The 23,764-nt window shown below is 37.8% G+C and overlaps 1 protein-coding gene across 2 annotated transcripts in view; it reads left to right on the top strand.

The window, feature by feature from the left end:
• The first annotated feature begins 5,585 nt into the window (after nucleotides 1-5,585).
• Nucleotides 5,586-23,764, top strand: part of ipo11 (importin 11) — a 116,156-nt gene continuing 97,977 nt past the window's right edge. For both annotated transcript variants that reach the window (XM_053325328.1, XM_053325329.1), the window contains exons 1-5: nucleotides 5,586-5,698; nucleotides 10,939-11,088; nucleotides 12,586-12,686; nucleotides 15,220-15,292; nucleotides 18,245-18,448. In XM_053325328.1, the coding sequence (XP_053181303.1) occupies nucleotides 10,951-11,088; nucleotides 12,586-12,686; nucleotides 15,220-15,292; nucleotides 18,245-18,448 (516 nt within the window). In that variant the 5' untranslated portion in view covers nucleotides 5,586-5,698; nucleotides 10,939-10,950. The remainder of the gene's footprint in view (nucleotides 5,699-10,938; nucleotides 11,089-12,585; nucleotides 12,687-15,219; nucleotides 15,293-18,244; nucleotides 18,449-23,764) is intronic.

The raw sequence follows: 23,764 nt of genomic DNA, 5'->3' as shown, positions 1-23,764 counted from the left end.
TTTCCACAGTTTGATAATAAAATAAAGAATTATTCCTGTCTTTCAAGCATTTTCATAGATGAAAAAACAGGTTAAGGGGGGCAACAACTAGTTATGTTCAATAGGGAATGGCTATACCTGTGCTGTGGGAATGCAGGCCTGAGGAAAAATAAGGTCAAATTAGATTTTTTGGTCTAATTTTGATAAATTTGATTATCTCAATGAGTTAAAAGCCAAGCTTCAGGGCAGGAATTAAAACATTCTATCATCCACAGGCAAGATTTGGGGGTTTATGTGCAAGCTTGTCCTGTGGCAGGAGGCTTTGGAGCAGGGCTCCATGGACATGTTCCAACTGATATAAGCTACACTACACAGGCAGTCAGGGAGAGCATTGTATTTATAACATCTTCAGACATTAAAAGAGAGGTTTGAGTGCTCTTTTCCATGTGTGGCCGACACTGATTATTACGACTGGATCAATCAGGAATCCGCAGCAGAAAAGCTCACTGTGAGAGAGGGAGAGGGGTACTGCAGAACTCTTTATGAACCACACACAGAAGTTCAAATTTGGTGAGCTCAGTTATGGTTAGCACCTGCATCAAAGTACCCACATATCTCTCATCACACTATTGAGCAACTTGTTTTCCCCACAACCTAACTGTGTGAATTTTTGCATTTTCCACTGTTCAACAGGAGGTCACGCCTTTCTGTTGAACAGGACTTGCGAGTGGCCCTCTCTTCAGTACCACCAAGGATTAAAAAAATCAACGAGCACCAACAAGCACATGTGTCTCACAACCTTGTAAGTAGGCAAAATCAAATTTACAATAGCAAATGGTTTGATACTGGTTCAAAATAAAGTTCATGACTAAACATTTAACTTTCAATTTCTGACTAAACATTGAATTTTCAGTCATCTCTCTTCTTCTCAGCTTTGTCTGATTTTAAATGAATTCTTGAAATTATTTTGTTATAAATATTTCATAATATAGGCGTTTGTCAAATTTTATTTGGCATTTACGATATGATAAGAGTGATAGCATGTTATAGAGGCAATTTTGCATGGATGTGAATACAGATATGAATGCCTTGAGATTTTGGCTTGTTTTGGTGTACCAGAGGCACAAAAAGTTTGAAAACAACTGATCTAGACTATCAGACGTTCTTTTTTGCCATCAGTATCAGACCTATACTGCCCTACAAAGCAAAAAGGCAGTAACTACGCAGAGTGCAGAACTGAGAAAAATGACTTTAAAGTTATGCGGTTGTCCAGCCCAAGTAGTTGTAGGTAGATTAATGGACATGTGGCTGTTTTGTTACTTTATATTAGCTTATTCTTTGTAAATATTAATCTTCATATTTGATTTGATGTTTTACCCCTATTTTGCAGTTACTGTATTCTTGCTTTGTATTACTTACCAAAAATGTGGCACCATACCAAGGAAAAGGGCAGTAACTGCAGATTCTTCAAGAACTATTTTGTCACAACTTGGGCTCTAGGTGTGTTAGATACACCTGAACATGGATATAACAAACTCAAAGTAATTTGACCATTTTAGGCCACTATTTTCCACCCGGAAGCTGTTCTGGTGCTGAATTTGCTGCTTAAAGTATCTCACATTGCTAAGCTGTATCAAGGCCCAAATAGGGACAATTTATTTTGAATAGGACCACATTATTATGTGTAAGTATTAGATTTATGTGTATCTGGGTGTGTTTCTGTATCTGTAATGTATCTGCTATACATCCTGCCATATATCCAATTCAACAGAGCAAAACAAAATAATTTTGCCTTGGTTTTTCTAAGGCTTTTCAAACTCTTGCGAAGATAACTAAGATGAACAAGTTGATGATTTTATGTGGTGCAGTATATTATATATTACAAAGACAACTCTATCTCTACTCTAACTCTAACTCTATCTAAAATAATCATTGGATTAGGAAATAATACATAAATTGATGAACACCTAAAATGATTCTCTTTGTAGTAGACCTATCATTAACATTTGCCAACAATCAATAGTTAACATATTTAAAATATTGAAATATCTTATCTCAAATGTGTGTTGTTATGGAGAAAAATGGTAGTCGTTTGTACAGTAACTGCAAAAAGCCCTAGTAAAACAAAGCAAAAGTACAGTAACTGACATAAAAACAAAGCAAGAATACAGTAATGTCAGTTACTGTACTTTTGCTTTGTTTTACTAGGGCTTTTTGCAGTTACTGTACAAACGACTACCATTTTTCTCCAAAACGACACACATTTGAGATAAGATATTTCATCACATAACAAAGGATGCCTTGAATGTCATGAAAATGACAATAACTCATTTTCGACCAAAAATGCAGTTACTGCCTTTTTGCTTTGTAGGGCAGTATAATTATATAGATGAAAAAATAGGGTGCTGTTAATGACCTGGTATAATAGTCCTGAGTTTGTCTGGGTGTAACACAGGCTAAACACATGTTACAGTGCTCCCAAACTCAGAAGCTACAAAGCTCAGTAACATTAAGGCCTGTTGACAAGTTATGACATGAAGCTGTGTGTGTGTTAATCATGTATTTCTGTTAGCTAACAGACAGCTAGCTAACAAAACAACAGCCAGGGGTTGACAAAAACTAGCTTGGTATAATGTCTGGTGTTATCAGGACTGGGTGTTTTAATATTGAAGATTCTTACTGCTCAGTCGGTGAAGTCTGTGATTCTTGCTGCTGCTCCAGAGTGACAGCTAAAATGACTCCTCACCACCACCCTGCAAGAAAATATGCATTGCACAGACATCTTTCATGCTCTTGTGGAGCTGTGGACTTTCATATCTATCAGAGTATCTTCCCTATCTTCCAGAGTTTATGTCTTTTACTTTCAAAGGAGTCTGCAGTCAAGTGTTAGGTAAACTGGTACAGTTCGCAAGCTGTAGCATGTCGAGAAAGTCCACATTATCCATCTATCTGACAACTTGACACAACAAAACACAGAAGAACAGAAGAACAGATTGCACTTTTAAACAAGAAAATCCTTTCAGGTGTCAAATGACGCTGTAGTGAAGAACTTTGGCGCCACATGATATATGCAAGAGATGAAAAGCAGTCAGTGTGACCACCAGGGCATTGGAGGTCTTTAAAAAGTTGTGGGATGATGATGATGTGTGATTCAAAGACACCATGTAGTTGCTTTAGAATCATTTTGTAACTCAATGTGTAGAGACTTAAAAAATTACTTGAAAAAAAAGACTTTCTAGGAGATACAATCGGTTTCAGTAGGGAAGCAGGCATTTTAAACTCATTTGTCCATATTCACTAAAAGTATTGTTTTTATAATAGACTGTATTGAATAAAAGAAAATGACTGAAAGCAGTAAGACTAATAATCTGAGCATCTTCAGACATTAAAAGAGAGGTTTGAGTGCTGTCTAGTCTAATCTCTGATTAATTCATTCCAATAGTTGTCCAGCAGATGTCCCCATTTTGTCTGTATCAATAGCTTTGAAACAGTGAACAATTTTCAATGCAATTGTTTCATAATGACTGCTTCAGAAAACTTTGTTTCCCCGCCATCAGTACACCATGCAACCAGTAACATTTGCATTTTGAGGAAAGCTTCACTGGCAAAACACGCAGCAGGCTCACATGAATACAATTACACAGACATCGCTCCCTTTTCCAGATGACAAGCAACTCCCATAAATAGGTCCAACAATCAGTATAGTCAGAACCATAATATCTCTCAGTGGTGTCTCTCAGATGTATAACAAATAAATGACACCATATCTGTACAAACATGACGTTAAATATTCCTTTCAAATTTGCCAAGAAAATAATCATATCAAATAAATTATGATAAACAACACATTTAACCCACTATATACCCCCCCCCCCCCATGCTTCCTGTAACCTATATGGCATCACTGAAGTGTAACAGACCAAAGAAAACTGTGGCTTAACTCCAGAGACTGTAGACTAAATCAATAATAACTATACTGTACAATACTTGACTGTCTTGATTTAATCAGTAAATGTTTTGTTATGTTACATTAACAACACATAACACAAACACACTCTGATAGTATGTGCCAGCAAGCAGATTAAGATTTTTTTACTGACTGAATAAACAACAAGTACATGTATGGTTATAGAGAAAGACTTTATACAGGCTGAACAAATAATGTACATGCATGGTTAGAAATATGCCAATGGGGCAGAGAAAGTGAAAATGGTTGTATATGCTGTATATACAACTATTAGATTTACCATTGGTCAGTAATGGGTGTTATATTAGTACAGTAAACAGGTAAGACTGCAAGATAAAGCTCTTAAAAAAGTGTATTTTCAAAGCAGAGATTTGCGCTTCAACACAAATACATAAAGTTAAAAAAACAAAATTAGTCTCATAGTCAGTGTTATTTGATAATGTATTTTTTCGATCTCCCACAACAGCGTCTCTGGATATGAAGGTGAAAATGAAACTGCAGAGGAACCAGCAGCTTTTAATCAGTTAGTTGTAAGTGGATGATGTGCCTCTGTCTGTGCCCAGCTGGAGTGTTGGACTCATTCCACAGAGTGGAGGATATGCTGGGGCATCCTTCTGAGAATCAGTGCATCCTAAGGCTTCTTCTTCTATTATACTTGACTGTTGTCATTAGCTGTTACTAGATTGTGGCCAATGAGAAAGCATAAATAATAACAAATGGCAGATGCATCTTGTTTGATACTATTTTAGCTTTTCATATAATATTCTTGTCAAAAAGTGACCATACTTAGAGCTAAGCGTATATAATCACAGAGCTGGGTTTTAGGGTCATGCAAGAGCATACTATACATACAAATGTCTTTGTTGTACCCAAAGTGTGTGAAATTAACTACAACCTTACTGTTCTTGAGCAAAGGAGATAGATATTTATATATTTATTTATTGTCATTGCATATAAAAACACAACGAAATTTTGTGTGCAACACCAAAAATCAGCATAAAAGGGGTGGTGATGGTGATGGTGATGGTGACAGGGCCAGAAGAAAGACAAATTGATTTTATGTTTTTACTGAAAGCACATGGTGAAAAGAAAGAGTGGGAAAGGGACTCTACCAAACACACCGAGTGGATATTTTAAATGCATTGGATTCAGCTGGCTATAATAACTGTACGTCTAAGGCTCAGTAAGAGGAACTGGTCAAAAAACTAAATTCTCTATGAATTACCCTGAGGCCATAGGTCAGAAAACTAAGCTAAGATAATTCCAATAGAAAGAAAGAAAAATGAATAACTTAATAAATAAAACATATAAGTGAAATATATCTTCAAACAAAGCATTCTGAATAGATTTGATTTGTTTTCAATTCTTACTGCCAAATGATTGTTTTTATGTAGCCTAAAGCACATTGAGTTGCCCTGGGTATGAAATGCCTGCGCTATATAAATAAAGCTGCCTTGCCTTGCCTTTTTTGGAGCCACACATTTAATATAATTTTAGTCTTTTTAAGTTTGTGAGAGAAATACAGTCATTGTGGCTCCATGGACTCTTTACAAACATGAAAAGAGGGAGAGATGAAGTGGGAGGGAGGAGAGGAGACTCATACGTCATCAGCCTGCGCCTGCTGTGTTGCTCGCGCCATTCCTACAAGCGTGTGTTTCCATCATCTCCCATCACATTTACCACAGGCAGAGCTTTACCAACCACTGTTACAAGCACAGACTCTGGTCCCCCCTCCCTTCGTCATTCTTTCAGGTGAGTCCGGTTGTATATCCCTCTTGTGCAATTATTTGCTTATTTGCGAAGGGAGAGACGTTATTCTGCATCGCTGACATTGTCGGCCCTTCGTTTCGGCATTGAATAAGTTTAGCTTGCTAGCTAGCCCAAAAGTTAGCTTTAGTGTTTTAGGGTATGTATGGTTGTTCAGTTAAGTGTCGCTGTTCATTAGTTACTAGGGCATTTGCTTTGCTTTCATACTCGGTGACACCCAAAGAGGGGGCCACTAAGAAAACCTGACCTCCTCTGCAAATGAGACTCAGGTGAGAATCACAATAACTTCAATGTGATGATGCAGTGGCCGCTACCTTCTGGGACCTCTACCATTGAGCTTGTTTTTTTCTTTTTTTGGGGGGTGTTCATTGTGCTTCAAACATAAACGAACCCACTTCATACGTCCCACAGCAGATGTGATAGTGTCCTGACGTTGTAATCTGTATACAAGCAGCGTTTGCTGTGATTGAAGCATGTCGCACGCATATACTGATACTGATATTGTAAAAAAGGCCCAGGTACGGGATAACTTTGCTTTAGTCAAACACATCTCAGTGTTGAAAAACGTTTTAATAATTGGTAGCTCTAACGTTATCCATATTCAGTGTTTCATAGCTTAGTGGTTCACTCTGCCAGCTATTTGACAGCTATGCTAGCGGTGGTGGCAGAGGCTATGGCATATGCAAAACACAGTAAGCAGGCTAGCGTTTGTTGCAGGTTTAGCTACATAACAACATCACTGAACGGTCTGTGTCAACGGTGCCTTGTATGTTACTAAGCTCCCTATTACAAAATTAAGCATATTTGCTCTACGACTTTGAAAATAGCAGACTGTCAATGACCAAGTTTCATGTTGTGAATTGTGAGCACAGGTGCTACTAAGAGTTGCTGGCCTTGTCAAAGTAAGCTATGAAACAGGCTGAACAGGTGCACAGGTGTGGGAACGTTGCACTTTTAATTAGGCAGGGCAGTCGATATCAGGCAAAAGCACAGGTGTAAATAATAAAATGAATAATGGCTAAATTCTGACTTTTGCATGCATGCTGACTTTTTGTCACGCTGGCATGGCTTACTGACACACTTGAATAGAACAGAGCCATTGCTAATGTTGTTAATGAAGGCCCATCCAAACCAAGAACATTAACTATGACGATAACTATAAATGTATAGTTTTAAAAATTATTCTAACTCCAGTGGATGGTGGAGTTCACACCACATACAACTATAATGACAATGACAACAGTGAACAATATCATTGGGATCACTTTCAGATAAACACTAACAGCCAATCAAAATACTTCCCATAAACCATACAGCATGATGAAGTCTACACCCAGCCTGACTTTTATGGTAAAACTTCAAAACCTGCAAGTATAACTTTTTATTTTGGAAACTGACTGATGACTCTCTCTCTCTCTCATCACGGACTGACACACTTTAAATTGGCGCAGGATGACACCCAGAGGTGATTTCTATAGAGAGGTCCTTATTATTACAAAGATGCTGGAACTTTTGTTCCATATTATAATTTGAAAAACAACAAAGTTAGCGGATCTCAAAGACTTACGATCTGTGTTCATACTGTGTGTTACTGCCACAGCGGTGCACTTCTGTACATCACGCTTCAACATCTGCTGCTGTCGGTCGGGTCAGTCAGTCTGTCTCTATTGGTCTGTAAATACTGAAACATCACAGCAACTACTGTCTGAAATACTTCTGAATAACACACTGAATCACCACCCGACTGTGAACCTTTCTGGTTTTCTTTTTTATTTCTCCGTACAACATACAGCAGTAACAGGTCATCAATAATCAATTTTCATTAGCTGCAGACACTGTTTGAATGCTTGGCAAAGATGTTAGCGTTTATAAGTGTGGATGGTCACATTGTTGTTCTCCAAATCCTCGATTGAATTTGATTTTGATTTTAAGGTCACGATGCGATTCGATTCTCAATCCCTTTTTTTTGGGTGTGATTGTGTAACTGTCAATGCAGTGCGTGTGAGAGCAAAGCGTCCTGATAGCTCAGTGTTGCTGCTTATTAAACCAACCCCCCCCCCCCCAAACCGTCAACCAGTTCGAGTTTGGTTGATGTGTCTCCTCTATCAGCGGTTGCCATGGTGTCTTTTTACCGGCTTTAGGTTCAGGTTAGAGGAGGTAATGTTGACTCGCTGCATTTCAACACGTGTGTGTTTTTTCCCTCTTGACTCGCCTGTGGGACGTGGCTACATCCTCGATTCCTCCTTTGATTTCGAAGGTCAAGATCGAAGGTGCGGGGGTGGGACATAGGAGAGAGGAGGGGTTGTTGCTGTTCAAGTTTTTTCAAAGTGCTGTGTGAAATTCAAGAAAGGTAAGAGTTGCTTTAATGGAGTGACATTTTAGTTTAAGTTTATCCCACTTATAAGGATGGATGTTGTTAGGATTTTATCAACACTATTACTCTTATTGATTCTCCTTATTGGTTCGTTCTCATTACTAATTGTTTTTTAAACATTTATATTATTTTAAAAAGAGAATAAATATCATAACAGGACTAGATTTGATTTATATGTCAAATATAACTACATATTGTTTCTCGAGTTGCAAGTAATGTTTACAAAGCAATACTGCATTTCTATGTGTATTGTGTATGCTTGTTGGTTTGATAAACTATTGGCATTTTATTGCACTTAAAGTAACAAGTTTTATTGCCATCAGCTCGAGTAAAACACTGTCTTTCAGCTCACCTGGTTCATTGTCTCCACCTCCATCGGCTTTTCTGTGAGTGAGTGTGTGAGTGTGTGAGTCTGTGTGTGAGTGAGAGAGTGAGAAATAGTTGAGCCCTGCCTTTGGACACTAACACTGAGAGCAGAGGAGCCAGAAGTAAAGTATAGATAAAGTAAAAAAAGGTACAGATAAAATAACTGACCATGAAAAGACCCCAGTTTCTTAGAATTGTAGAATCTGTTCCAATTCAGCTTTGGGTTTCAGCAGGCAGCCCTACCTACCTGTAAAGTTTGGTTTGAAAACTGATCTTGGTGTTTTGCTCATTCTGAGGTTTGAAGAGAGCCAGTCCAAATTCCACCCACAGCTTTGTGCCAAAATACTCATAAAACCCAGAGATGTTTTGCCAGATTAGCTGCTGTCATTCAATTCTGTGGACAAGTATAGACCTGCTATCACTGAACATTGTCTCATTTGTAAATTACTAATACACATTGTCTGCTATGAGTTTGAAACTAATACTATAATACAATGTGGTCACAGAACCAAGAAGGGATGGAAAACAACAAAATGGGCACCGTTCAGAAGGATGACAATTGAACTCCCATGTCATGGTCTGCCCATCTTCTCTATACAATTATCTTTTACATCTGTTGGTTAATTCATTCATTCTGGATCAATGCCAAATATAGTCAAATAGGGGAATTTGAATTTAAATGCGTTCTTTTATTTTACAATATTGTGGCTGCACTTTCATTAAAATAATTATTCCTATATCTATTTAGTTAAGTTGCTGTTGCACTACTGTTTTATATTGTTCTATTTAGAAATAAATGGCTTCTATTTGCTGTATTCATTCATGTTTTACAAAGGGTTTAACCTGAGCCAGGCCTTACCACAATGATAATCATATCACAGTCATACAGGCGTAGTATGATTTATTATTAGTTTTTAACACATTGGTATCGGTATCGGTACTCTGTATCGACCGATACCCACAGCACAGTACAAGTATCGGAATCGGTATCGGGAGGGAAAAAACGGTATCAGAACATCTCTAATTGGCTGTACCACATGTTCACACTGAGCACGGAAAAACATCATGCTCCAGTCTGTACAGATGGAATGAAATTAAAGCTCAATGTTTTGAAACTAAGATTTGTTTACATGCATAAAAATAGGAACACTTCAAAAAATTAAATTGACCTGCATTCCAGGTTGCAGGTGGCGTTTCTGTCTGCTGTTGTTTTATTGGGGTAATTATCCCTTTGGAGGCTCCCTCACAGTGTACAAGAGTAGGCCACCAGTGATTTAAACACTTCATTAATCTCATTAAGAGTTGACTAGTACTGCTCCTCTAATAACAGGACAGTACCTTTTTATATAGAGTCTTCTCAATAGATTTGTTTTGGAATTAATAATTCATGGATTGTTTATTAAAACAATCAGTGTCATTATGTAACAATATTTGTGGCCAAGGTACTATTACTATATTGAGACGGCCAGAATGCAGATGCAATTATAGAAACACAAGTATTTGGCACTGAACAGTAGATGGCAGTGTTGCTTAGTCTCCCCCTCCCACACATGTTGAAGCTCACTATTGAAAGCTCAGCTCCACTACACTAGCTCTGCCAGTCTCTCCCTGCTGACACTCAGTTGCTCAGGAGAACTCTTGGCTTACTAAAATAATCTGGCTGCTTTGTAAAAAGATTGTGTTTTCTTTTCGTGCTTTGAACATAGTTTGTACGTATCTGGAATGAAATGCCTCTCCAAGTTCCTGCCTGCAGAATCTTGACACCATTAGCTGACATAAACAATATGTCTTTTGTAGTTTTCAAAGCTTTTTGTTTCTTTTAATTGGGAATGTGCTCAAAGCTGGGTTTTTTTTTTGTTTTGTTTTGTTTTTGTGGGGGAGAAATAAACAACCCTGCTGTTTTTCTATTATTGACAAGTGCCTCGGGAAATGTGAAATATGACCTCTATAAGAAAGGATTCATGATCCAAAGTAGGTCTGGTTAGGCGATAGTTTATTATTCTATCTGAGAATCACTTTTTTTGAGGCACAGAGACGACTGACTCAGGTACTTCTTTTGAAAGTGAAAAACACCTTTTGGACCAGTGAAGCTGGGGCGCTTGAATACTATCTGGGACAGATAACAGTTCTTGAGTGGTAGAGATGACTGCCAGTATTTCTATCAGGTTAGCTTTCTTTTATTCAGAAGGATTTGTTTCTTTCTCACTGTGGCTGACAGTGATTTCAGCGCTGCTTGATCTACAGTAAAAATCGGGGATAAAGGGATAAAGCCAGAGCAAAAAAGAACAACCCTTGTTCTGACTTTTTTTGTAGATGTAATTGAGTGCCTCAGCTTTATTATACTATTTTTTCCCCATGGTGCAACTATTTTAGAAGTGTTTTTTTCTCCTGATAGATTGAACTCCAGAACTTTTCACAAAAGCAATAAAACTCTTCTCTTGTGTGTTTCTTTCTGTTCCCTCTCCCGCCTTGTGTTTCTCTCTAGATATATCCAGCTATGGATATGGACAGTGCCAGCTCAGTGGTGCTGCAGGCCTTAACCCAAGCTACCAGTCAGGACACAGCTGTGCTGAAGCCTGCAGAGGAGCAGCTCCGACAGTGGGAGACGCAGCCAGGCTTCTACTCTGTTCTTCTGGTAAATAATGAGAATAAATCCAAAGAAGTTAAAACTATTTGAATTTTAATTAGTTGAAATCTTAATGAATGTGATGATTTTCCAGAAAAGCAGGGTGCCATTGGGTTTGTCAAATTTTAATGCACTGTAAGTTTTGAGTTTTTAACTTAATTGAAACCGTGATAGAGGAGTCTGTCTTTGTAGATTACTTAGTAATAGAAGGGGAATATATCTACCTAACAATAGCAGCTTTGAGGGTGTATGCAAATTTACACAATAACTGTAATCAAAGCAACAGAGCATAGGATTGTGAGTGGTAGGAAAACGGTAAGAAAGTGAACAGCTGGGGATTTGATGTGTTAAAGGAATACTCAAAGCTCTGCTGAATACTTCTCATTTATTCACAGATATTTCAACAATACATGGTCTCTCAAGGGTTAAGACCGAATGTGATCGAAATGTTGACGGTGCAATAAATTAATTTGCCAGAGCTAAGTAATGTTCCACTGCAGTAGATTCCAGGTGAAGATGGGGAAAGCACATTTTATTGTAATCATCAAAGGATAAATCTAGACAAAAAACTAGTTCCACAAAAAGGTCAAAAGCAGCAATGAATTGATGACAAATACTAACAAATACTGTCTACCAAAGCCATTGACCTCCATTATTTCATTACAGTAAACACATTTACTATAAATCTGATCTTTTATCATTCCCATTGCATTTGCTATATAGTACATACGGTAAGTGAAACATGACATTTTTGTCTGGCTTTGACATAGCAGTAGATGATGTTCCTGGTAACATTTTTGTTTTTGTGTAGCTGCCTTAGATGGCATGGCACAAATTGATCTGCCAAAAGTGCACAATGTGCTCTGTCTGGTTTAATTTAGGAGAATTATTTATCTGTACATTACTACAAAGATGGTACGGGAGGGACAGCATCAATAAATCAAATATTAGGCCAGCTACGTTCCAGTTGTACTGAATCACCTGATAGTTTAGTGACATTGGGCAGACTTTTACTTGCATATTTAAGTAAATTACACTGTCCAGCTCTGCTAATGTCTTCTGTTCCTTTAACAGAATGGAGGGATGTTTTGTCTGTATTAAAGCAAAGATTTAATTTAAACCCTATTTCTCATATTTGGTCTTACACCTCCTAAATCTGAAAATACCAGAGCTAAGATTCCAATTTCTCATACTACTGTGTGTTTTTTATGGAGCTCCTGCCTTTGCAGTGAGAAGGAGAATGACTTTGAGAGCACTGTTATGGCAACATTTTATGGCTCAGAAATGTCGTATACACACTACATGAGTTACAACTTGGACACTCATAATCATAAAGTCAACTCGTCCTGTATTTTAGTTGGGAAAACCTTGGAAATCTAAGTTGTTATTCTTATTCTTGGCTTAAATATTGTTTGAACAGTCACACATCATTACATTGTTCTTAAATTGCCAGGAGTGAATAATAATCATGCTACTCAAGCAAAGATATTTTTTTCTTTTTCATAGAATATCTTCAATAACCACATGCTGGATGTGAACGTTAGGTGGCTTGCTGTGCTCTACTTCAAAAATGGCATCGACAGATACTGGAGGAGAGTAGCGCCTCAGTAAGTGCCTGTTTGTCGTTCTTGATCCCTGTTGCTGTCAGCTTTCCTCTCACTTTTCCATCTCAGGCTCTCTGCGTTTCTTTTTGTCTTCTCCCTTTCACCGCTCATCCTTGTTCTCTCCTTCAGTGTCTCGTTCACCCGTGCTCTGTTGCTATTCATCAGTCTTTATCTCTCAGCCTGTTATTGATGCTTTGTCATTCAATTTGATCTGTTTTTGTCACAGATTTGTAGTAGCATTTTTTGGTGCCTTCATTTTTCCCATTGTTTAAACACTTATAGCTTATGTTTGCAGTTTTCTCCTCACCACCTTTCCAAGTTTAGTTCTTTCTCTTTTTTTAACTTCCACCCTGATTATTCATATCAATGTTACACTGATTTTATTTTCAGTTTATTCTTTTATGTCTCTTTTCTCTGTCGGTATATTGGGTTTGAGCATTCGAAGCTAAGATCTGTCTTGGGTACATAACTGTTTGGCTTTTGTTGGATTTGAATTGAACATTTGCTGTTAAATCCACAGGACAGAAGCCATATAACAGCACTCTGTGGGCAATTTTTATTCACTCCTTTTCTTCTTCCTCTAACAAATGTTATTCAGTTAACTGAACTACTGACAAGAGCAAAACAGCTTTGGTAAGAGTGCTGCGCAAAGGGTTCTGGTCGTTGGCATATTTATGTGATTAACTCTGGACCATTGCCATTAATCAAAGAACTGAGTACTATGTGAGACAGCACAGTGCATGTGGTGTCACCATATAAAGTGTAGGCAATGTTATTCTGTAATTACTGTGATTCACAGTAATGTATTACAACTGATTTCATGGATTGTTTTTTTTTTTGTTAAAATAAATCATTAAGTACTTTTCTGAAATATTGTTAAAATCATCAGAATGTATGTTGAATTTGTCCATTTGGATACGTAGAATGTTGTTTCTTGTATAACGCACAGCAGATGTTATGACAAAATGTGTCTAAAAATAAAGTAAAGTAAAATAAAATGTGCACTTTAAAAAAAAAAAAAGATTTTGTCGGCATAGACACCTTTTATTAAGCAGTAGACAGACAGGAAACATGGGAGAGAGAGGGGGGGTGACATGCAGCAAAGGACCTCCCATCGGGATTTGAACCGGGGTCGGCTGCGTATATGGCATGCGCTCTAACCACTCAACCATCCGTGCGCCAAAATGTGCACATATTTTGATAAATATCCAGCCTCACTGGTTTACATGAGATTTTCCATCAGTCCCTCTATGAGCAACAATCAAACAGCAAGGCCTTCTCTTTAGTCTCAGTGTTATCAGATGACTACCTGTCTATCTCTCTAGGGTAGATAGATAGTCCATTTATAGAGAAATAGGAGATACTGGCCAAATAGACCTTTTTAATGACAGCCATATCAGAAAAATCAAATGTGTAATTAATAACATAAAACATTTATGATTGCCAGTTTCATAGCCCTGATATTGTGCATGCTGGCACACTGGAGTGACTTATTGGGGTACTGTGGCGTTTTCTTCTGCCAAGCCAAAAGGTCAATTGATTTTTTTAAACTTGACAAACTCACTCTCATGATGATATTATGAGATGGGAATTAATTTTGGTGCAATACACATACATAATGAATTTAATACCTACCATACACCATTTCCCTTTTAGTGATCAATAAAGTATAATATCATGTTTATCTTAAAACAGAAAAGTAGGTGATACTACTATTTGTGTTTTTTTTTGTCAAAAAATGGCCCATCAGAACATATACAGATGCAAAATCAAAATTAAAAATCAGTCTTCGGAAAATGAAGACTCGCTATATATATTTTGAATCACTCATCCCATATTTCTTTAAATTACCTCAATTCCCAGATTTCCAAAATACGTGTTAAAAGTCTAGTTTCACTAATTCACCGTCTTCCCCTTAAATAATTTGTCTTCCCCCATGTCTCCCCTCCCTCTGTCCAAGGTTACAGCTCTTCCACTATGTTTAGCTTCAGCTGCAGTTTGAAGCATATTATTTTTTTCTTTATACAGATCCACTCTGTCACTCTTGTGCACAAAACCCCTACTATGTTTGCAAAAAACCTAGTGTATACTCATGTTGCAGACTGTAGGATCTGAGTTAGAGGAAAGCTGCAGGTTTATCCAAAGCTTACTGATTAATTCAGGCAGCTGGCTCGTTTTGTGCTGTATCGAGGGTTATACAGGGATTTAATTGATCCCATAACAGCTTGGCAGATTGATGTCATATTCATATCTTCACCATATTAAGGTTTGTGGTTTGCATGTCTAGAATTTAATGTGAAATTATAAGGAGTCTCTTAGGATATAAACTACTTAGTACTCCCATCTTACCGTAAGAACGTCCATGGTTTAACACCGTTTTTTTATTTTTTGTAAGAATTGTCTCCTTTTATTTCTTTCTCTTGCTTTGTGTTTAGCAAGTTTCAAAAACAATTTAATAAAGATATACTAAATGGAAACTGCACTGTTCTTGTCTCTTTACTTCTTCTGAACATCTTTTTGGTTGTTTTCTTTGCAGTGCTTTGTCAGAGGAGGAGAAGACGTCATTGCGTGCTGGCCTCATCACAAACTTCAATGAGCCTGTCAATCAGGTTAGTGGTGTTTAATTAATTTATATCATTATACACAGGTCCAATCTAACTCACTGATTTTGCCAGTTTTTAAAAGTTTGGTACACATAACATGTACTACATATACAAGGAAATTGACTTGACTCATATTAACTGTATATTTTTGCATACCAGTGTTTTTTTTCCTCACACACAATTAACATGACTTTTAAAAAAAATGTTTTGCTCTAGTGTATGAAAATATACAGGCAGAAATTTGCTTGAGATTGGTTATTTATCATAATTCATAATGAATGCCATGTCTGCAATTATCACGATCAAAGTTGCATTATAAATATAAAAGAATGAAAGTGTGCACTGCACTGCTATGCAACGTCACAACATAAAACAAATAGACGGTAACATGATAGATTACCAATTTTCAGCAAGTTTCATGGCTCTGCAAGTTCAGTTTCATACTTCATTGACTGTCTGAAAATTTTAAGATGGATACAAAAATCTAAAGGGTGGTAATGCATAGGATGAAGTGGAGTGATGAAGTCTGAGAGGAACTTACATTTGTGTTATACTTTATTTCTACACATACTCACAGCCGCCAGGTATACACTGGCAGTGTTTTATACAATTTCAAACCCCCTGTTGGCATAAAATTGTTGTGATTTTCAGGATATCAAGAATTAGCTTCATCAGACCAGCTGCTCCATTTACACAAACAGACTTTATCACAGACTAAATACGACGAAGCAGACTTTTATTTGTTGTTTTTAGGTGATAAAAATGCAACACTATAGGAAAAAAATCCCTGTTAACTGTCTGAGTCAGTAGGAAGACAATGGCAATTATGGTAATGAAGATACACTATGTCCCTGTAGCAAAGGGGATTTTTCTTAGAGGGAAAACAATGCACGATTTAAGATATTAAATAAAGGCTCTGCAAGTTCTATATGAATAAGGAAATGTAATCAATACTTTAGTTTGATTGTTAGCCCTTAAGGATACACTAAATGACTTCTGGTGAGAAACACTGAATGAAAACGTTTTGTTTGTTTTATATGAGAACTCCACAGGGCACCTTAAGAAATAACAAATTACTTTTATTGTGAAAATGGAGATTATTTCGATACTGAAATAAGTTACTCAACACAAACTTTGGGGTTATACTAGATGACCAGCTGACCTTCACAAAACACTGCGATAATCCCCCGGTCATGCAGTTTCCCTTTTTATAACATCAGGAGGATTCGGCTGTCCTTCTCTGAGTGTGAGTGCAACTCTTAGAATGCTGATCATCTCAAAACTGCAGGTCGCTCCTGGTTGGACTACCAGCACTGTTAACCCTTGAGAGAGAGTTCAGGATGCAACGGCATGTCTGTCAACTAGTATAAACAAGCTCATGTCACACCTCTGTTCGTCTTCCTCCACTGGCTCTTGGTGGCGGCTTTCATCAAGTTCAAAGCTTTGATGCCTTCCTTCAAGGCAACAAATGCAATGCCCCCCCTCTTACATTGAGTCAGTCATCAGGCTATATGTCCCCATCAGTCCTTTTCAGTCTGCAATTGATGGTTAGTGGTTTGTGCAATGGTGGAATGACCTACCCAGCTCCATATGGTCTGCTGACTCCCTTGGTGCATTCAAGAAATGCCTGAAAGCTCAGCTTTTCCCTGAAGACCTCACCACTTGAGCCCCTTAACCTTCTCAGCACTTTGATAGTTGCACTTCTACAGTTCTCAGGGGAACGCTGCAATAAGCAAATAACTCAGGAATCAAGGGGTGTGTAATATGTCTGTCTGGCGGGACATGGGAGGTGGCCCTGAATGTTGGCCATCTATCCTGGTTTTTACAGCTTGTATATCCCTGAGGGACAGCCCTCGATCGTCAGGACTGATAGGGTCCGTATGGCAAGCAGTGAATGCCATTAAACACCATATGTCTCACCAGTCACAGCCTCTCTTTGTCGAATAAAAACTCCAGAAAGGGTTGTACATGTTTTTGCATATTAGTGTGGGTGTTCAGAGTTGTGTGGGCCGTTTACATGGATAAGTTCTATAATCATAGTCATTTTTTTGTCATCGTTTAACTTTCTTTGAAAAGTTAGTACCGTAATTATTGATCCTTGAAAGATACATTTGCATGCACGCCGTTTATTTACCACTTGGTTAAATTAAATCGCTAAATAAAGGTTTGTTTATCAAAGCATTCTATAGACATTACACTAAATAAATGATTATATTTGGGACTGATTCTGTGTTATAGAGAGTAGTGAAAATTGGACAGGTTGCCAATTTGCTGCCTTTTATAAATGAACACAACATATACAAATAAATAACACCTTCTGACATAATAAGATGTTTATGTTAATATATTTACTACAGAACTACAAAAAGTTAATTACACTAAGAGTGTGTATCACAGCTGTCAAATCAAACTCAGTATATGCTGTATCCTGTGAATTAACTCAGCTGTTTAAGGTGATGTTCAATCATTTGTATTGCAGTGTCCATTAGCTGTAAAAGTTTATAGTGTCCTTCTACGTGTGGACACTTGACCTCCCAGGTTTCTTAAATGATGAGCTGTCTCGCCCCTAGTAAATTTCAAAGAAATGTGTAGACTTGTGCGCTTTTGTGTAGTGTCAAAGACATATTTTGACTTTTCATTAAAGCGAAGGTGTGGTAATGTCATGTGACACACAGTTCAGACATAAATTGGTCCCAGTGTAAAGCCTACACTTGTAGAAGCACTTGTGAATATCAACCTAATCCATGTGACTGATTGATATCTGATTGATTTGATATTTAGTGTTCCATTGGTCCACATTATTTATTTTAAATGATATATTAATATACTCTACTATATTTTTGGGTGCTTAAGATGTTGGAGATGTAGTAAAATTCTCATCACGTTGCTTTGGCAAAACCATTTTCTGCTGTGTTTCTGTTTTTCCTCTGGTCATTTTTGTCTCTGTTTTTCTGACAGATAGCGACCCAGATTGCAGTGCTGATAGCCAAGGTAGCCCGTCTGGATTGCCCCAGGCAATGGCCAGAGCTCATCCCCATTCTGCTCGAATCCGTGAAGGGTCAAGATGGCCTGCAGCAACACAGAGCGCTGCTAACTTTCTATCATGTTACCAAAACCCTTGCGTCCAAGCGTCTGGCACAGGACAGACGGCTTTTCCAGGATGTAAGTCTACAGTTTCAGTGATTTGCCACTTGTGTTGTCATCACTCTCAGCTTAACATTTTAACAGCCTTGTTTTTCATCTCCTTGCTCCTTATTTTTGGACACTATGCGTGTCTGGTTTTTGTTTTTAACATGAAGCAGTACTTAATAATACCAGAATACAAGACCGTCACATTAGATCATCAAGTAAAGAAAAATAAGACTTTTGCTCTGTGCTGAACTTTGCTACTTTAGTTGTTTGTCTTCTTCCTTTTCTTGTGTTCTGCACTCTGTCTTTGTCATGTTTCTTATTTGCGTGTCTCTCCCTTTTTTCTGCAAAACTCTTTTAACATGAATAGATGAATGTTACAATTGTCTAGAAAGTTGCAGGTTTTGCACTCTCATATTTTGCCTGTAGGAGATGCTGTTTAGCTGCTGTGTGAGACATTTCAAGTGCAGCATTGTCTGCGCATGCATTTATGTCTGTTTTCATGCATGGCTTGCACATGATTGATGTGTTTAGGAATAGATTTGTTAGTGTGTGGCAAGTCAACGTCCCTTTCAAAGGCGCTGTGAATTAGAGCAAATCCTAATTTTTCTAGACTTTGGCAAAAAGACAGTTGAGAGGAGGAAGGGGTTTTTGTGAATGAGATGATCAAACAGACCAAGAGAGAGAAGACAGAGGCCACACAGAGGGAAAAAGAAATTGAAAGTGTCAGTATACTCCATTAGAACAGCTTATTGGTTGGTTTTACTGCTTTAGAAATGCTCTGTCCCCACACCTTTCCGATTTGGGAATTGGGAGTTTCTGTAACTTTTGGAAACCAACAATCAGACATACACATCCACCTCATGCAGTGTTTGGCCAGGCATGGAGGTGAGAAAGTAAACAGGGCTTAAACTTCTTTCTCAAGCTGTCTTCTGTCATTTGTTACACAGCTATTTCTGGCACTTTTTGGATGTGCAACTAAGTACAACACTATGCATGCCTTCTAGAAAAGACTGTCTGAAAGTGTGCACTGCTCTCCCCATATTTTAAAAATATGTATCACCTCTATCATGCTGTGATTTCCAGCCTTTCACCCTGCCGTTAAGTGTGGCCTTTTGAAACAACTATAAACATTTTGCCTATTGATGTTGTCAGACAACATGTTCAAAGTAGTTCCCAGTATAACCCGACCCTGACGGAGACAGACCATTGTACATCAGAAGCAGTGACTGAGACTAAGTAGTTGGATGTTGTGCAGAGGAATCCTCTACGCCAAAATGTATGCCCTTAGGCAGTACGAGGAACAAAGGCAGTCTGAGCCCCCTTGAACTGCAGATTTTAAATGATGCACTGATGACTTTGACGCTAAATGGTCCATGCAGCGCTCTCTCTCACCTCTCACAACATAGCTGGTTCGGAGGCCAGCGTGTGTGCACACATCAGACGCTGTGAAGTAGTGACACAAAACAATGCAACACTTAGCTCCTTAGTCAGTGTTTGTTCTATGTGACTGTAAGATGCACATGAGTCTCTCTGACTCTATGAATGTTTCATTTTAGTTATTTGTATACACCGATACACATGTGAGTATGGTCTTTGTCTTGTAGGAAGACTCTGTTGATCATCCCAAATCTCCCACCTGACTGTTCAAAGGCTAAACAGTAGCAATTAAAGCTATTGAGGATCCTAAGACTTTCACTTTTTTTATTTACCAAACCAAAACTTGAGACTTTAAAACATGGATAATGGTTATTAAATGTTGTTATTAAATAGAGCTGTGTTGAATCGATGGACAGTGATTTTGATGATCAAATTAATCAATGAAATTAAGCTTTTCTTTGTCATACATAATAGTAAACATAAACATATCAAACATGTTACTTTTAACAGAGTCTCCATTGGACAGTTAAATATCTCCTTATTTTTTAAAGTCACAATTTTACCCTTCAGTTTCTGTAACTCAATTAATATGGACAAAATGTATTGATAAGTACGTTTACATGAGTGTGTGTGTGTGTGTGTGTTTGAGTCCATCTCCTTGACGTGTGTGCACTCCTGTAGTCCCAGCAGCTGGTTACAACATCATCACAGGTGATGATATACTAACTCCAGTACATAGACCAGCTCTTTGTTTTACTGACCATCTTTCTGAGGCCTGTGTTGAGAACGCTACCACTTCACCCGACACACAGCTATACAGATAGTTAGAGAAAGAAGGGGAGATAAATCGGTAGGCCGTGGAGGACCTGTGAGACTATTAAAGGATTGATCAAAGAAAACAAAGGGTGCTGATGACAGGAGGAGGGATTACATTTGAAGAAGATATGGAGCAATAAAAAGAATGTTGAGGCTGTATTCAAGGAGGAGGAGGAGGATGAAATTGGGTCAATTTTTGAAGCATATTGAGAAAGAGTGGAGAAAGTGAGCAGGAGAGAAATTGGTGAGGGGAAAATGCTCATTGCCTGCTACCTTTTCACTGTAAAAATAATAATGTTGAATAAGAAAAATAACAAATGTAAATGACACTTCACATTTTGAATCAGAATATTCTTTTCTACTTCTCATATGATGGAAACGTAGAGGGACTAAAGTGAGAGGTGAATATTAATCCCAATAGACATACATTTTGAAAATAGAGCAGGCACCACAAGTTATGAGTACTTAATAGGCCATATCTGAACTAATTTGTACAATTGAAAGTGATATTATTGAATAATGGGTTCTTATTGCCACCAAACAGGATGATAGTACAGAAAGTTCAACAAGGAGAAGACCTGAAATGTCATGACAGTTGAGTTATTGAAAATAGCCACAAGCCACAGAGAAGAGGCGTGCCATGAGGAGTCTGTTGTGTTGAGTACGTAAAATGTAACTTTGTCTAAAGATTTTCAAAGTCATTGCTGTATTTCTAGTTGATTTCCTTGGATTGCATTGCAGCCTGTTCAGTGGCTGCTGGCTGAAAATGCTCTTGCTCTATACTGGACCAATTTCAAAAATGGTTGGCCCTTTTAGTCACTTGGAGCAGAAATGATGGGAAAATAGAGTCCATGTTGTAAAATACCCAAGTTTCCCTTTAACTGTGGATGATATTGCCCTTAGCTGTAACATCGAGATGATGGATCCAAGTGGATGTAACTCAAGGGCATACATATTGAAATGGGTGTAAACATGTGTGTCAAGCCTGTTCCCACTAGGCTGGTAGATGTCAGTTGATATTATTCATCCAGTGTACATACTGTATGTCCAGTGATTCCCAGAGGCCAGTGGCTTATGCATGTGATGGATGTTGTGTAATGCTCAATAATCCACATATGTGTTACATTACTGAACTGAACAGCATAAGAACACCTTTAAAATCACACTGTGAGATGTAACACACACCTCTAACTACTTTATGTTCTTCCCTATATAGTGAATTGTACACAGCTTATGGGAAATGCTTTCTTTTATCATGACGGGTTGTAATGGCAGTTATAGATTGTAGAATGTTTCCTTCTTAAAAAGCAATCCATCATTAAATGGAAATAGCTATTTTAGAAAAAAAAAATGAACGCTTTAGTTGTGCTGTGGCTGTAACCATTTGTGTATCTGTTTTTTACTGGAGCATTTCAGCTGAACTCTTTGTGAGTCATTGGTGTAAGAAGCACAGAAGTGAGATATATGAGGTAGCTGTAAAGACACTGGATTGTCAAAAAGACATGGCGTTGATACTATGTTGTCCTTGTTTGCTTTTTGCAACTCTCAAATATGCGTTAAGTTGAGAGAGGAATGGGGCAGGTGATAAGCAGCGTCTTGCTTTGTGCTTTTGAATAGCAATGGCGGGGCAATATCCCACAGGATGGGCTTTCATAAACGAATTGTCAAATAATATGAGCCGCACTCTCCTTGGATGGCTTTTGTTTGAGAGTTCTCCCTGCTGGAATAAGGAATCAGCTTGCAGATGGAGGAAATGAAATGGTTTGCTTTTATTGAAATTAGCCTCTCTATTGTCTCTCTCTTTGTGAAAAGGAGCAGAGACACAATACACACATTAGCACAGACACACACGATTTGCAGCTGTAAAGCAAACGCCCGGGCCGTGCACACACACGTCAGAAAAATAGTTGATTGTTGTATGCATTGGAATCCTTTCGTGATTCAGTGACAATTGACAAAAGTAATTGGAATTCAGATTGTTTCACAATTGCTGGCTGGCAACTACTAGACTGTTTCTGTGTCATTGGCTTCTTATTTGTAGTGATGCAAATATTTTGAAAATGGAGACTTAATTGACAGTTTTCTGTTTTCAGAGTGGACATAAGCTGTCAGTCTACTGTGACATGTAAAAGTGTTGAGATCTACCTTTTTTAGGTGTTGCAAGCTGTGTTTTCAGCTCTTGTGCCATTTCATAATGCTTTTCAGTATAGTGAGCCACTTGGGGTCAGTAACCAAGCTTTATTTTCAGCCATGTTTTTCATTTGATAGGAAAAGACTATTGTGCCTGCCGCCTTAACTTACGTCTTAAAAAAAAAAAAAAAAAAAAAATTCTGCTTTATATTCATTATCGAGTGATTCTGATGTATTAGGGTGCATTATATTTAATGGTGCTCCTAATGTTTTGTCCACTCCATTAACATACATGAGGAGGGCAAAATATTAAGGACACCATTCAATGTAATGCATCTAAGTACCCCCCCACACCACCACACCACCACCACATCCTTAACTAACACATTTTCTGCGGGAAACCCTGAAGTGTGTTTTTAAAGTCTCCTTTGTACAATTTTACGACTTTGACCCTGGGTCCCTGTGTAAGTGTGTGTAGGAGAGGCTTTTTACATTTTTATTATTATTTCTTTTTCTCATCTACATAATCTACATAATCTTCAAAAGTCAGGGTCAGAGTCATAAAAGTGTAAGTCTAAGGAGACTTGGATGGATGTGATTGTAGCACCATTGTAGATTTTTTTTATTATTATTATTATTTTGTCTTGTTTTAATTCAAGATTATTTGATTAATTTGGAGGAGAAAAGATTATAGGTTAAATAAGACTTATTTACCAGGATGATGGTTCAGATATTGTATATATGCTATTTTAAACATTGTTGTTTTCAAAGTAATTTCAAGAAACTTGTGCAGGTGGAGCTTTAATTACAGTAACTAGTCAGAGGATGACTGTCATTTTATTTTATAGTCACTGTATTTCACAGTTAATTACTATGGCACTTATGCAACACATTTATTTAATTGGGCTATATATAAACTTGTGTTGAGTCTATGAGTGTGGAAGTCTGTGTGGTGTTGGAGAAGCATTTGGAAGGTCAAAGACTAAGGACAGACAGGATTCTACAGGTTCGGTCTTAAAGGTA

This window comes from Scomber japonicus, chromosome 9 (genome assembly GCF_027409825.1).
Source record: "Scomber japonicus isolate fScoJap1 chromosome 9, fScoJap1.pri, whole genome shotgun sequence".
Classification (NCBI taxonomy): domain Eukaryota; kingdom Metazoa; phylum Chordata; class Actinopteri; order Scombriformes; family Scombridae; genus Scomber; species Scomber japonicus.
This window is presented reverse-complemented; position numbering and strand designations above follow the sequence as displayed.